This window comes from Scomber japonicus, chromosome 6, assembly GCF_027409825.1.
Source record: "Scomber japonicus isolate fScoJap1 chromosome 6, fScoJap1.pri, whole genome shotgun sequence".
Classification (NCBI taxonomy): Eukaryota; Metazoa; Chordata; class Actinopteri; order Scombriformes; family Scombridae; genus Scomber; species Scomber japonicus.
The window spans coordinates 25,444,875-25,457,866 of NC_070583.1; the positions used below are offsets into that span (position 1 = coordinate 25,444,875).

Consider the following 12,992-nt stretch of genomic DNA (forward strand, 5'->3'; position numbering starts at 1 on the left):
TCACCTAAATAATGCATTAACCTTTTCAGCCCTGAAACCCAGCTACTCATTTATTATTACAGAATAGTGCTGCTCAGAAAAGCAGAGAATTTAATGTTAAATACAAAATATGCAAACACACAACAACATCTCTTGTGCCAGTTTTATCCCAGACAAGACATTACATTGTTTACTGTACTCTCTGTATGTATATTCTGTCTTAGTAACTTTGCCTTATGTTCTGTCTCCCCATCAGATTGCTATCCAGTGTCAGCCACTTGGTTTTAGATGAGATCCATGAGAGAAGCCTGCAATCTGATGTTTTGCTTGTCATTGTGAAAGAGCTGCTCAGCCTCCGAGATGACCTCAAGATCATCCTCATGAGTGCCACGCTCAACGCTGAGAAGTTCTCTAAATATTTTGGTATACACCTTTGAAATGACAAACTAAAATTTTCTTTGCAAAGATGTTATGTTGCATATTATGTATTGTAAGAAAACCAAATAATTACTGTTGGATTTGTTGTAATTGTTTTTTTTTTCTTATTCCCTTCTGTTGTGTCAAAATCCTTTTTAGATAAGTGTCCAATGATCCACATCCCAGGCTTGGCTTTTCCGGTGGAAGAGTTCCTGCTCGAGGATGTGTTGGAGATGACCAGGTAGAACAGCACTGCTCCCAAATGCACACAAGTAGTCACTTCCAGACATGTGAACACACTAATTCAGATGGAACCACTATCACCATGGGGTATTATATAAGCCAGTTTTTTCCTTTCTGCCAGGTTTTGTCCCCAGAATCAGGACCGTCGCCCCTCCTGGAAAAGAGGCTTTTGGCAGGGACGCAACTCCAGACCTGAGAAAGAGGAGAAAGAGGCTGAATACAAGGAGAGCTGGCCTTGTTATGCACGCACACTTCAGGGCAGGTGAGTTGGAGAGAACAGCAGGGTAGTTAAATTGGCAAAGTAGCTGTCAGGTTGATAAATATGTTGTTTAGGTGTGAATTAGGACATTCTGGCTGCTTGACAACCACATAAAAAGAAAAGAACAACACTGCCATTTTCAGCATCTTTAAGGAGACCAGCTCATCTTGAAATGTCAACCTCTTTTCAGTAGTGCTTTTCTTCATTTAGTGCAGATATTTGAAGTGTAGTCCCTCTCTTCTTTGCCATTATTACTGCTCTGTAGATGTATTCAACCGCAACACTACCTGAGTACACAACACCACGATCTTGTTAAATGAAAGCACTACAACGGTTGATGGGAAGAGCTCTTGGCAGAGCTATAGATCACTTCCCACACTGTATGTGCCCACACTGCCTTCCTACGCTGTATGTAGGTAGAGTGACTCCTTGATGCCCAAGTGAAATTCAGATTTCAGTGGCAAATGGGAGGTTAGAGCCCATTTAGTATTTTATGGCTGTGACTTAAACTACTTTACTAGCAAACTAGAAACTCCCAACTGTGCTTTAACAGTGTCAGTCCTACATACTGCTGCATGTAAGCAACAAGATCAACTTAACCTCAACAGTTTCCATAATTCAACATTGTTTTTGCTCATTTTGCCGGTTGCTGATTTATTCTATTGCTAATCTTACTTTTGTATAAAGAAATACACAATTATGCTTATGCCATTAGCCAGCCAATAAAGTACATCCCTACTTGGAACCTTTTATCCATATGAAGCTGTCAAATTTATTTTCTATATTGTTGTTTATCATCTTTTTAATGCCTTTCTATATACAGTATTTCATGTACCATGCAAGGCATACACTGTACTAACTTGAGAAATAGCATAGACCATTCACACAACAATAAACCCATTTGGCCCATATTTAAAAAACAGCAGTGATGGTAACAGGAATCGTAAAGCCGTAAACTATCAACTTTTTGAAGGAGATGAAGTTTTAAGGATTTCAACTGAATACATTTAGCACAGCATGTAACCAAATCAAAAATATATTCGTACTGACGGAATATCAATACCTGAAAAATGGTACCAACTTGTGCGTCATATGCACCAAAATGATTCACTAGAATAACAGCTGTTTGTTTTGTCTTGAGTCCTGGCTGAAATGTCTGCAGTGTATTAATGATTTGTAATAAGAATAGGAATTTTGATTGTGAAAAATGCAGATACCATAATTCCTACACTGACACTGACTGAAGACACTATTCTGTCAAGTTTAATAATCTTATTAACGGCCTGTCAATCACACACTAAAGGTGATGCCAAGGGAAAATAATTATTCCTTTTTTGGCTGTAATAAAATGATTTACAGCTGTTCATCATTGAGCTTTAGAAAAGGGAAATAAAGGTAATACATTTAAACTAAAGAAGCATAATTAAGTATATTTAAATATTGAGTAGATTTTCATGATAAAACCCTCTGTCTGAAATAAACCTCTTACTTTCATAATCCAGGTGTGTGACAGCTAGGATGACAAGGGGACAGTTGTACTACTATGTTGTAGTGTAACCCATGTTTATTATTTCCCATGTTTTACAGATACTCTGACAGAACCATTGAGGCACTGGAGATATTGGACAGTGATGACAAGATTAACCTGGAGCTGGTCATGGCACTGATCCGCCATATTGTGCTTAATGAGGAGGTGAGGTTCCCCACTTAGGTCTGGTTGTCTGAAAGTGGCAATGACCTAGTGTCTAAGTTTGTTTTTTAATTAAGTATGTTTTTCTGAGATGAAAATGGAGCTTCCAGGTAGCCTATGATTTCTGAACTTGAAAAAAGCCAGACATTTTGATCTAAAACAGACAGACATAGTGGTGATCAAATCAAATAAATATGAGTAGTTGACACAGATGGAGAAAAAGGAGAGAAGTACAGCGCATTCCGAGGTAGAGCAGATGGAACAGGAGAGCTAGCTGCTTATCACAGAGCTACATTAGATCAGAGGAAATAACACAGTTCCTGGCTGCAGAGCTGTGCTAATGAGTATTCGAACAGATGATCTCCTGATACGCGTTCCAGTCCCTTTTTTTTCTTTCCAGTTCTTGTGAAATCAGTGCTCAGTTGAAGATTTCATTACTGTGGAGTCTGTCAACGAAGTCCAGTGAGTCACTATAGGCCAGGGCCAACGTGTGCAAGGACAGAGCTGCACAATAGAACAGAATATCACGTTCATTGTAGCCTGTTGTCAAGAATAAATCCACAATGATTGTGTTTTTGTCTTGAGAGGATGAGTATATTGAGGGTGAGGACAACCTGTGAGGAAATGACACACTCACATTTCCTTTATTTTCCAGCAAGAAGTGGAACTTGACTTATTTGTATTGGTTTGGCTTGTGGCTGTGTTTGTGAAAAACATATAAGAGAGAGAGGAACTGAAGAGAGAGAGAGAGAGGAACTGAAGAGAGAGATAGAAAGGGCCAGAATGAGGAGTGACTAATGCAGAGAGACAGAATAATTATCCCTTCCCATATGAAGCAGTATCTCTATCAGTCACGGCAACCCTGAGCCAGAAGACCAGCTGATTTGCCGTGGCATTGTCAAATGGCCGAGAGAGAACAGGCCGATTTTCCGTGACTGCATTCTGAGCCGAGGATGCGGGCTGTCTGCCAGGCTTTTGACTGTGGTGATTGGTTAATTATGTTGCAGGGGTCTATGATTAGACACCTAGGGTGATGACATGCAGGCATTAATGAACACCTGCTGGGTGCATCTCTGTGTGTGTGGTTGGCTATGTGTGTGCGCTAAATAGTAAGCCAACACTACATGGCTTACTGTACTGCTACTTGATTTTTCATTGGAATTAATTAGAGCCTCTCTCTGTACTGTGTGTCTTATAACTAGTCACAGTGCCTGCATCTCTCTCTCCGCACTTTCACTTGCACACACACATGCACAGACATTAACACACACACATGCAGTCCCATGTGGGTGTCAGTGGTTGAGCTCTGATAATAGTAATTAGCCTTATTTAAAAGGAAAGGGTGCTCAGGGCTCAGAAGCTACCTTTTTATGTCTGTTCTTCATCTCGCCTTCATTCCTCTCCAGAAATGATTCCTTTTTAAAGAGAAGGTTATTTTAAACCAGCTTAATATTATCCTGAGAACATTTTTTTGTTTCAATTTAGTACTTTAGTTTGGTGAAATAGCATTACCAAAAGATCAGCAGACCTAAAGCCTGGTTTCCAGAGATCACAATTTCTTAAATTATTGTCTTTAGTTGACATCAATGATTGTTCAAATTTTATTGACATGACAAATTAGGTAGAGATAGAGATCCACTGTTCCAACTTCTTCTTTGCTGATCCAAAATCTCAGTTCCAGGTATTGAAGTTTAAATTTTGATCAGATAGTTATGCTTTCATTACCAAATGTGAGGTATGTAGCCTTTATATTTGTGTAAAAATAATAAGTCATAATTTTTGCAGCTTTCTAGATGTCCTGCTTTTTTTTAAGTAGTTAATAATATGAACATCTGCTTTGTACATCTGGTACTGTGGATGGCATTTGTCTTTATTTGCACATCTGTAAATTTCATAAACATAAATGTATCCAGTTTAGTTGACATGGTGAAAACAGTTTCTTTGAATATTAACCTATGTCTGTTATCTGAATCTTCACCTGATCATTTTACATTTGTCTGTATCCTGTTCCTATTTGTCTGTAACAAAATGATTAGGGACGCTGCTGTAGATGTACGTAGGGAGAGCATTGTTAGACGACTAAATGTGCAGAGATCAGCTCATACTCTGATACCTCTAGCTATTATTGGCCAGAATGATCTGTAATCCTGCTGATGTTTTCTCAGCTTGTGTTTATATGTTTATATATTTTCCAGGTGACTAATTGGTTTTCTTTTTTTTTTTTTTGCTGACCGAGAGAATTAATTGCATCCCTGTGGTGATGTGAAGCAGGGCCCATTCTGTAACGGGAACATGTTGTGATGAAGATGTTGCCAGGGGATGTCAGGGCCCTATTGTATGACTGAATGTGGAGATTGGGGGCTCAGGGCAAGTCATCTTCATCTGCCTCGCCTCAGCTCCTCCGAGGACACGGGAACCTTGTTCTCTTGGTTCAGTTGTTGCTGATGCTCCTCCAGCTAATGATTGTTTGTTCCCATTGGCTGTGTATTTCTTGCTCTTGTTTTTTCTGCTGAAGCTGTGTTTTTTTTTTTTAATGTCTAACAGCTTCTAAGTGTTGTGTCATGTTCTTTCTCTGACAGGAAGGAGCTATCTTGGTCTTTCTGCCCGGCTGGGACAACATCAGCAGTCTCAATGACCTACTAATGGCTCAACAGATGTTCAGATCAGGTATACACACAGAAAACCTACAAAATAGGCAGTGTATCAAATACTTGTTCTCCCCACTGTATACACTGTACCAAGATTTGTTTCCAAATAAGAATCCTCATCATCCACTATCAAATCTTGGTGATAAGTATAGACCATCATGCAGCTGTACACACTTGAAGATGTATCTTATGTTTGCAAATGGTGCTTTGTTTGAGTTTATCTTCTGTGCCCTGTCCTGTTTCAGACCGGTTCGTTATCATCCCTTTGCATTCCCTCATGCCGACTGTTAATCAGACACAGGTCAGCATTTACTGCCACTCTTCGTCTCTTTTTGTGCCTTTTTTGTGTGTTTGACAAATGTCCTGCTTTATTCCCTTCTCAATATCAGAAACGTCCAATCTCATCTCTCTCCCTCTTTCCAGGTGTTCAAAAGGCCTCCTCCTGGAGTAAGAAAGATAGTGATTGCTACAAATATAGCTGAGACCAGGTGTGTGTGTATGTATGTATGTGTGTGTGTGTGTGTGTGTCTGTGTGTTTGTGTGTTTTGTGTATGTGTGTGTGTATGTACTCTCTTTGATCGTTTATTTTTGGCTGTTCTGTCTCTGTGTTTCTTGTCAGTTGAGGGAAAAGAGAAAAAAAGTGATGATGCTTTACTTTCAGGTGTGTGTATGTGTGTTTTGTGTGATGCAGTAGATCTCAGTCATTAATGGAAGCAGTGGATTTGGGACTAATTAGCATACATGTCATGAATTGATTATGAATACTGTCATATTGGCTTGGATGGAGAGCATACTGACTCTGTGACAGGCAATTTGTTCATGTTTTCACAGACCTTACACAGACACACACACACACACACACACACACACACAACTGAGCAAATTAAAAAGCTGTCTGCACTCTCCTTACGTCACTCGACTAAATATAGACTGTAAACTACCTAAAACTGAATTTATTTTTACTTTTGAATGATTGTGTGCGTGAGTTTTGAGTTAGCATTCTCAACAGACTTCTTTGAAGTGTCTTTCTCTCTGATTTTGGTCTTAACCCCCCCCCCCCTCTCTCTCTCTCTCTCCCCCTCCCTCTCTCTAAACTCTGCCTCACAGCATCACCATAGATGATGTTGTTTATGTGATTGATGGAGGGAAGATTAAGGAAACCAACTTTGACACAAACAACAACATCAGCACTATGGCAGCCGAGTGGGTTAGCCTGGCCAATGCCAAACAGAGGAAAGGACGCGCTGGCAGGTGTGTATTTGTGTTTGTTTACACACAGGGGTATTTGTGGATATTTTTATTATGAGGACATGCTGTATATTGGCATGCTTAAGGGAATGTGATATGTGAAGATTATTTTCACTTCCTTTTGTATTCTCAGCTATCCATCAGTCTTCCCCATCAGCTCACTCCTTCCTGCCTTCCCATGTGTAAACACAGATGAAGGCAAAGTGTAGTCTCTCTCAGGTTATTTCCAGTCTGTGACTCGGGACGTCTGTTCTTTTAGCTAGCCGTGTCATCAAAGTGGAGCAAGGCCCAATTAGCAGCAGCTGCTTTCCTGAGTGCAGTTTCATCCTATTGATTTTAAATTAAGCCCTTTTCACAGGACTGTCATCACACATAACCTTTTTTTCCCCCCTCATTCTTTTCTTCTCTTCATTTATATAGAGTATGTCCAGGGAAGTGCTATCATCTATACAATGGTCTCAGGGCCAGCCTGCTGGATGCCTATCAATTACCTGAAATCATGAGGACACCACTGGAGGAGCTCTGTTTGCAGATCAAGGTTGTGTATATGGAGAGAAAGAGTTAGACCATCTGATAGAGAGGAGACAAACTGGTGTTGGGTGGAGAGGTTGAGTCGAGGACAAGATTGCTATGAATGAGTTTTGTGAGTGTGGGGGCAAATGAGGACACTGATGCCCTTTTTGGTCTTTCGTTGAATTACAGTTTTTCCTGCCTAATGAGAAGTAGGGATGAAAATCCTGGGCTGACTCATGCCCCCGTGCTCTAAATTGCCTCCCTTCTGTGTCTCTGTGTCTATTACATGGATAGTCGTTTTCTTCTTTGATTGCTCACTATTTCCCCCCTACTCTTTTAGCTTGCTCTTTTTAAATCGTCATACTCCACTCACACACATTTCAACGCATGCTAATGGAACATTAAGCCAAAGTTCACTCAGATCTAGTGTTTGCAATGATTGTTCTCACCAGTGACTTTATAGTATATGCGTTTGAGTGTGTGTCTTCCACTAGCTTCAGATGGATGTATTTGAGTATGTGTGTAACGTGGTTTTTGAAGCTAGTGGGTGAGAGGCGGACTAATGCATTAATCTGTCCCTAAAGTGCGAGCAACACTGACAACATGCTAACCCAGAGCAAACTCTAATGCACAAACACTTCAACACTATTAGTCAGACATAGAAATGTAGTTGATTTCTTACTCTTTAGTTTGCCACAGGTAGTTGTTCAGTTTGTTTAAAAATCTCTTTATTTTTAATAGGAGAATGAACTAGTGCAGTGCCCGTGCAAAATCTGTTTTTTGGGTGTGTTTTTACTACAAAGTCAGACATCCCAACTCTCCGGCATATTGATAGTGGCTCCTTGACGCCCACAAATGAGGAATGAGGAATCTTGAGTGTGCAAGCAAGCGCGTGACTGCATGTGTATGTGTGTGAGAGCAAAGTGTCCTGATAGCTCTGATAGCCCCCCCAGACAAATCATGCAAAATTGCTGATTATCAATGATCAGTGTGATGTAATGTGATATTTTCTGTTTAGATATTGAAGCTCGGGTTTATAGCTCGATTCTTGGAAAAAACTCTGGACCCTCCTACAGAAAAGGCTGTCAATCTAGCCATCAAGAACCTGGTAGACCTGGTAAGAATGCAATGAAAACCATTTAAAAATAGTCGAGGACACAAATCAATAATGATAATGAATTGTTCTTACAAGTGCCAGATGGGAAACGATTGTATTCGTGGTTAAAGAGACTATCCTTCGACCTGAGCAAGTGAACTCGAGGTCTCCTGTCAGGAAGAATTATCCAAATGTACTAGCTCAGAGGATGCTATTTTGTAACTCACCTTCAAGAGGAGAGAGGTTGGGGGGGGGGGGGCGGGGGGGGGGACGAGGACCAGCAGAGAAAACAGTAGTTATTACAAGGTTTAGGGAGATAAAGCATGAGTGTTTTTATGATATGGTTAAAAACACAGTAAAAATCAATGGAGGAAGCACTGCTTGAATCTGATAGTAATCTGAATGTGATAGTAATATAGTGGCTCCTGTGAAAGCTTTAAAATGATAAAAAGGAAGACCAATACAAAAGTCTTTCTCATAAACCTCGCCTTTTACAGTCTATTGCTATGTTGATAAAGGCTTTTTAACTTTTCTTTGCTCTTAATGAAGCAGTGGACATTGATTCCCTCTCTTGTTGATATGATTAAAACACTTTATCTGTTTTGTGACATTGTATGTTAGAACGCCTTGGACCGTTCAGAGAATCTCACAGCTCTGGGGTTCCACCTGGCTCGTCTGCCTGTGGAGCCTCACATTGGAAAACTCATCCTGTTCGGAGCTCTGTTGGGCTGCCTTGACCCCGTACTCACCATTGCAGCTTCACTCAGCTTCAAAGACCCTTTCTTCATACCCCTGGTAGGACAGTGAAGTCACAGATTTTCAAAACTCAAAACACAATTCATCACATTGCTGCACTCTATTGTTCCTTCTGACTTTTTTTGTTGCAATGTTGATTTTTAAAGACATTTTCTTTTATGTCTCTGCACCTCTTTCAGGGTAAAGAGAAGATGGCAGACATGAGGAGAAAAACACTGTCTAGAAACTCCAAGAGTGACCACCTCACTATTGTCAATGCCTTCCAGGTAAAATAGCTCAAATCTGTCAATTTGCTGTCATCTCTGTCTGTGGAATGAATTGATCTTGTCCTCATTTATCACCCACTGATTCGTTAGGGTTGGGAGGAAGTGAAACAGCGTGGTTCCAGGTATGAGAGGGAGTACTGCTGGGACAACTTCCTGTCTGCCAATACACTCCAGGTGAGTCAGGCTTATTGCAAATGTCATGCTGAGCTGTACGCTGACGGCTTTGAAAATAAAACCCTGGGTTGTCCATTATTACAGTTGGAGTTTAATTTGTGTCTAAGTAATTTAGCTTTTATCTTCCAGATGCTGCACAATATGAAGGGTCAATTTGCTGAACATCTAATGAATGCAGGTTTCGTGAGCAGCAAGAACCCCAAGGACCCCAAATCTAACGTCAACTCGGGTAACTGAGATGAGTTGTTTAAGTGCAGTTCAATTATGTGACAAGAAAAAGTCAGGCTATGGAACTGTGCTAAAGTATGATGAGTTTTTTTTTCTGTAACTTCTTTCCTCAGACAATGAAAAATTAATTAAAGCAGTGATTGTTGCTGGACTGTACCCAAAGGTGGCCATGATCAGACCATCTCACAGCAAAAAGAGGCCCGGGTGAGTCTCAACAATTCAAAGAGAGAGATGATCAATGACACATAGGAAAGGATTGAAGACCACAAGATAAAGTAGTGCCCAATCATTCTTATTGATCTTTAGACAGAAAAATGGCCTTCACACTACAATATCTCATCATCTCTGGTAAGAGTTGTGTAAGGGTCCTGTGATAATTACTTGAAGGTGTGCAGAGAGACTGTGTTAGGAAAATTGTCAAAAACAGACACTTTTGCAGCTGAAGATCAATGCAGTCATTATAAAAGTGCCCTCAGGCAGCTGTCATAGGCAGCGGCTGAGACCTGTGTGCAAAAGACAGACGCATGCAACAGGGAGACAGACACACACGCACACACTCACTGTCACTTTTATTTGTCTGTCTCCATGACAGCTTCAGACCTAGCTGCACAGTGACATTGCCAGGGTCATTTCCTCTGCTTAAGTAATTCTCAGCAGTTGTGACGCGGCGGAGCCAGTTTTACGTTTTCTTTGCAGTATTTAATGAATTTGTTGTTCGATGAAGCAGCTTTTGTTTGTTTTGCTGTTGAATCAGACAGCTGTCTGGTACAACTAGCTTGTTCCCTGCAGTCAAGCAGTTGGTGTTGTCTGGCTCACACACAGGAGTTTGGCACAGTGTTACTTTCATGTGAGAGATGATTTGCTAACAGCATCACAATTTTGCTTTGATAGCCTTCATGCCAAAGTGGCATAAGCCATTCTTTGTGCATCATTTTAATAGCTTTGGGTGAAGCCAAAAGCACCTGATAGGTTCTTTTTATAGAGATTTATTTTGACAAAATTTATTCTGGTGATGATTCATTTGCTCACATTTTGGGTGGCAACATACAAACCGATAGAAATTGCACAATACAATAGTGTCTCGTTTGAAACATGCTTCAATAACTGCCACTTTAGATAATATTCTCAACTATGGTATATTATTTTGATTATTTATTAATCTACAGGTTGTTTTTTTTAATCAGTTCATAAATTAGTCCATAAAATGTTAGAGTGTAAAATGCTGTGCATGTTTCTTTGAACCTAAGGCTTAATTAGTTTTTTCCGGCCATCAGTTGAAAGTTGACATTATTCTTGATAAATCACATTAACAATTAATTGATTATCAAAATTGTTGCAGATACATTTTCTGTCCATCTATCAAATAGATGGATAGATTAGTTAATTGTTGTAGTTCTAGTTTCCACAGTTTCTAAAGCACATTTTATGATACTGTATCATATTTCAGGTCATCATCGAGAAGAGGGAAAAAGTTCAGTTGTCTTTTTCTGTTTCTGCTGACAAAACGTCACTTTTTTCCAGCTTCAGCTGTCATAAAGTTTCCCCGTGTGTTCTTGTGTCAGATGATGATGGGAATAAAACTGTTTGTTTTTATATTAAAATGTCAGGAACGTGAATTTTATTCTCTCACAACTTGACACACAGACACACGTACTCTCTAACATCTTATCTTTCTCAGGGTTAAGGTGTACACCCAGGCTGATGGAAAGGTGTGTATCCACCCGAAATCTGTCAATTATGAAGAGACCGAGTTCAACTATACATGGCTGATCTATCACCTAAAGATGAGAACGAGCAGTGTGAGTAATCTGGAGGGAAATACAATACAACACAAGCACCATTCACTTTTATGCCTTTTTAAGCCTTTAACTCTGCTGTATGAATGTTGTGTGTTTTTACACTTGAGTGCATGTTGCTTTGTCCCTCTGAAGGGTGCATGTGAGTGGAGAAGGACCAGTGGTTAAAGGTTGGCAGTGGTTCCACACCAGCTTTACACTGAATGAATATTTGATTAAAACGCTGCCTTTCAACTCTATCTCAAAGGCTCTTTTGCTTCAAAGCTTCTAGACACAATATAAGAAGGGGGGGGGGGGCAAAGCGGTCAATGCAGCTCCCTGACTGCCGCCCTCTCTCTCTTCCTATCTTTTTCCTTTTTTTTCGCCGCTCTTCACACTCCCAGTTTCCCCTCCCTCCCTTCCATCCATCTGTCTTTGTTCTTCCTGTGCTCTCTCTCTTTGTGAATGTTACCATTCTGCAGAAAAACACCTTTCATGTCCTCTCTGATTGCTGCCTGCGCCTTTTGTCTCTCACTTTGCTGCCTTTGTCTTTATGAAGAAAAGTGTTTTGCTGGATTGCGACATCATTACTGCCACCATTAAATGCTTTTTTTACTTTCTCGCACTGTGAAAGCAGTTTTGTGCTCAATGCTACGCGTTTGTGTTCATTACAAAAGTAAGGTATTCCGAGTGCAAGATTGTCAAGGTCATTTGTTTACTGAGAGAGACAGAAGCAGACGACCAGGGCTATGGAAAGCGGGAAAAAAAGGAGAAAGAGAAAGAGAGGCATGACGTTAAACTTTATCTCCTCTGACGCACTTGCCCCTTGTAGTCCATTACATTACACATTCATGGGACAGAAGAAGTTGTCCCTGCTCTCTCCTTGTTTCTTTCTTTCACCATGCCTCCTACCCACTGCCTCTACCTTTCTCTATCTCGCTCTGACGGTAAATTTCAACACTTCCGTCTGTTACTTTCAAAGACTAAATGGGTTTTCCTTGACCTGAGTCTACTGCTGATGTAGTCTTTTACATACAAATCAGCGCATTACATCAATTATTACTGCTCTTTCCTGTCTGTAGTGTTTTTGAATGATTGAGTTTTCAGTAATTGGTGTAAAAATAGGGACTCGCTTTCCTATTTGTTTTTCTTTTTTTTTTAATTGTGGGTATCAATTGTCAAACTACTCTATGTAAGTGGCTGACAGTTGAGCACAGGGAGGAACATTAGTGGAGAAGAGTCAGTGACATTAGTGAGATTTGCAGACAGGGCAAGATGACATTTCTCCCAACACTGGAGGCACTAAAACACATTTCAAACTCACACAGCTTCTCATCACTAATAGGACACTTTCAGCCCCACTACAGCATAGCTATCAGGCACGGTGTGTCATAATGATGCCGCTCCCTGTCGCTGAGTGTGTTAGCGTGTTTGTTGTATTATTCCCCTCGATGTGTGTTAGCGACATCTTTCTGTGTGTGTCCTCAGATCTTCCTGTACGATTGCACTGAGGTGTCCCCGTTCTCCCTGCTGTTCTTTGGAGGTGACATCACCATCCAGAAAGACGAGGGCCAGGAGACCATCGCAGTGGACCAGTGGATCGTCTTCAGATCGCCAGCACGCATCGCTCACCTTGTGAAGGTAAACGAGGATGCACTCATATCAACAAAGCTCATTCAAGTTTAATTCTATTTGATCAT

At 40.5% G+C, this 12,992-nt stretch overlaps 1 protein-coding gene across 1 annotated transcript in view; it reads left to right on the top strand.

Annotated features, from left to right (window-relative positions):
- The window catches only part of dhx36 (DEAH (Asp-Glu-Ala-His) box polypeptide 36), a 26,650-nt gene that overhangs the window by 12,428 nt on the left and 1,230 nt on the right, over positions 1–12,992 (top strand). The window contains exons 9-25 of the mRNA XM_053320522.1: positions 236–402; positions 556–637; positions 761–901; positions 2,486–2,591; positions 5,168–5,255; positions 5,482–5,537; positions 5,660–5,724; positions 6,344–6,487; positions 6,905–7,022; positions 8,016–8,114; positions 8,715–8,888; positions 9,029–9,115; positions 9,206–9,289; positions 9,419–9,518; positions 9,631–9,721; positions 11,196–11,316; positions 12,781–12,933. Coding sequence (XP_053176497.1) covers positions 236–402; positions 556–637; positions 761–901; positions 2,486–2,591; positions 5,168–5,255; positions 5,482–5,537; positions 5,660–5,724; positions 6,344–6,487; positions 6,905–7,022; positions 8,016–8,114; positions 8,715–8,888; positions 9,029–9,115; positions 9,206–9,289; positions 9,419–9,518; positions 9,631–9,721; positions 11,196–11,316; positions 12,781–12,933 — 1,876 coding nt within the window. The remainder of the gene's footprint in view (positions 1–235; positions 403–555; positions 638–760; positions 902–2,485; positions 2,592–5,167; positions 5,256–5,481; positions 5,538–5,659; positions 5,725–6,343; positions 6,488–6,904; positions 7,023–8,015; positions 8,115–8,714; positions 8,889–9,028; positions 9,116–9,205; positions 9,290–9,418; positions 9,519–9,630; positions 9,722–11,195; positions 11,317–12,780; positions 12,934–12,992) is intronic.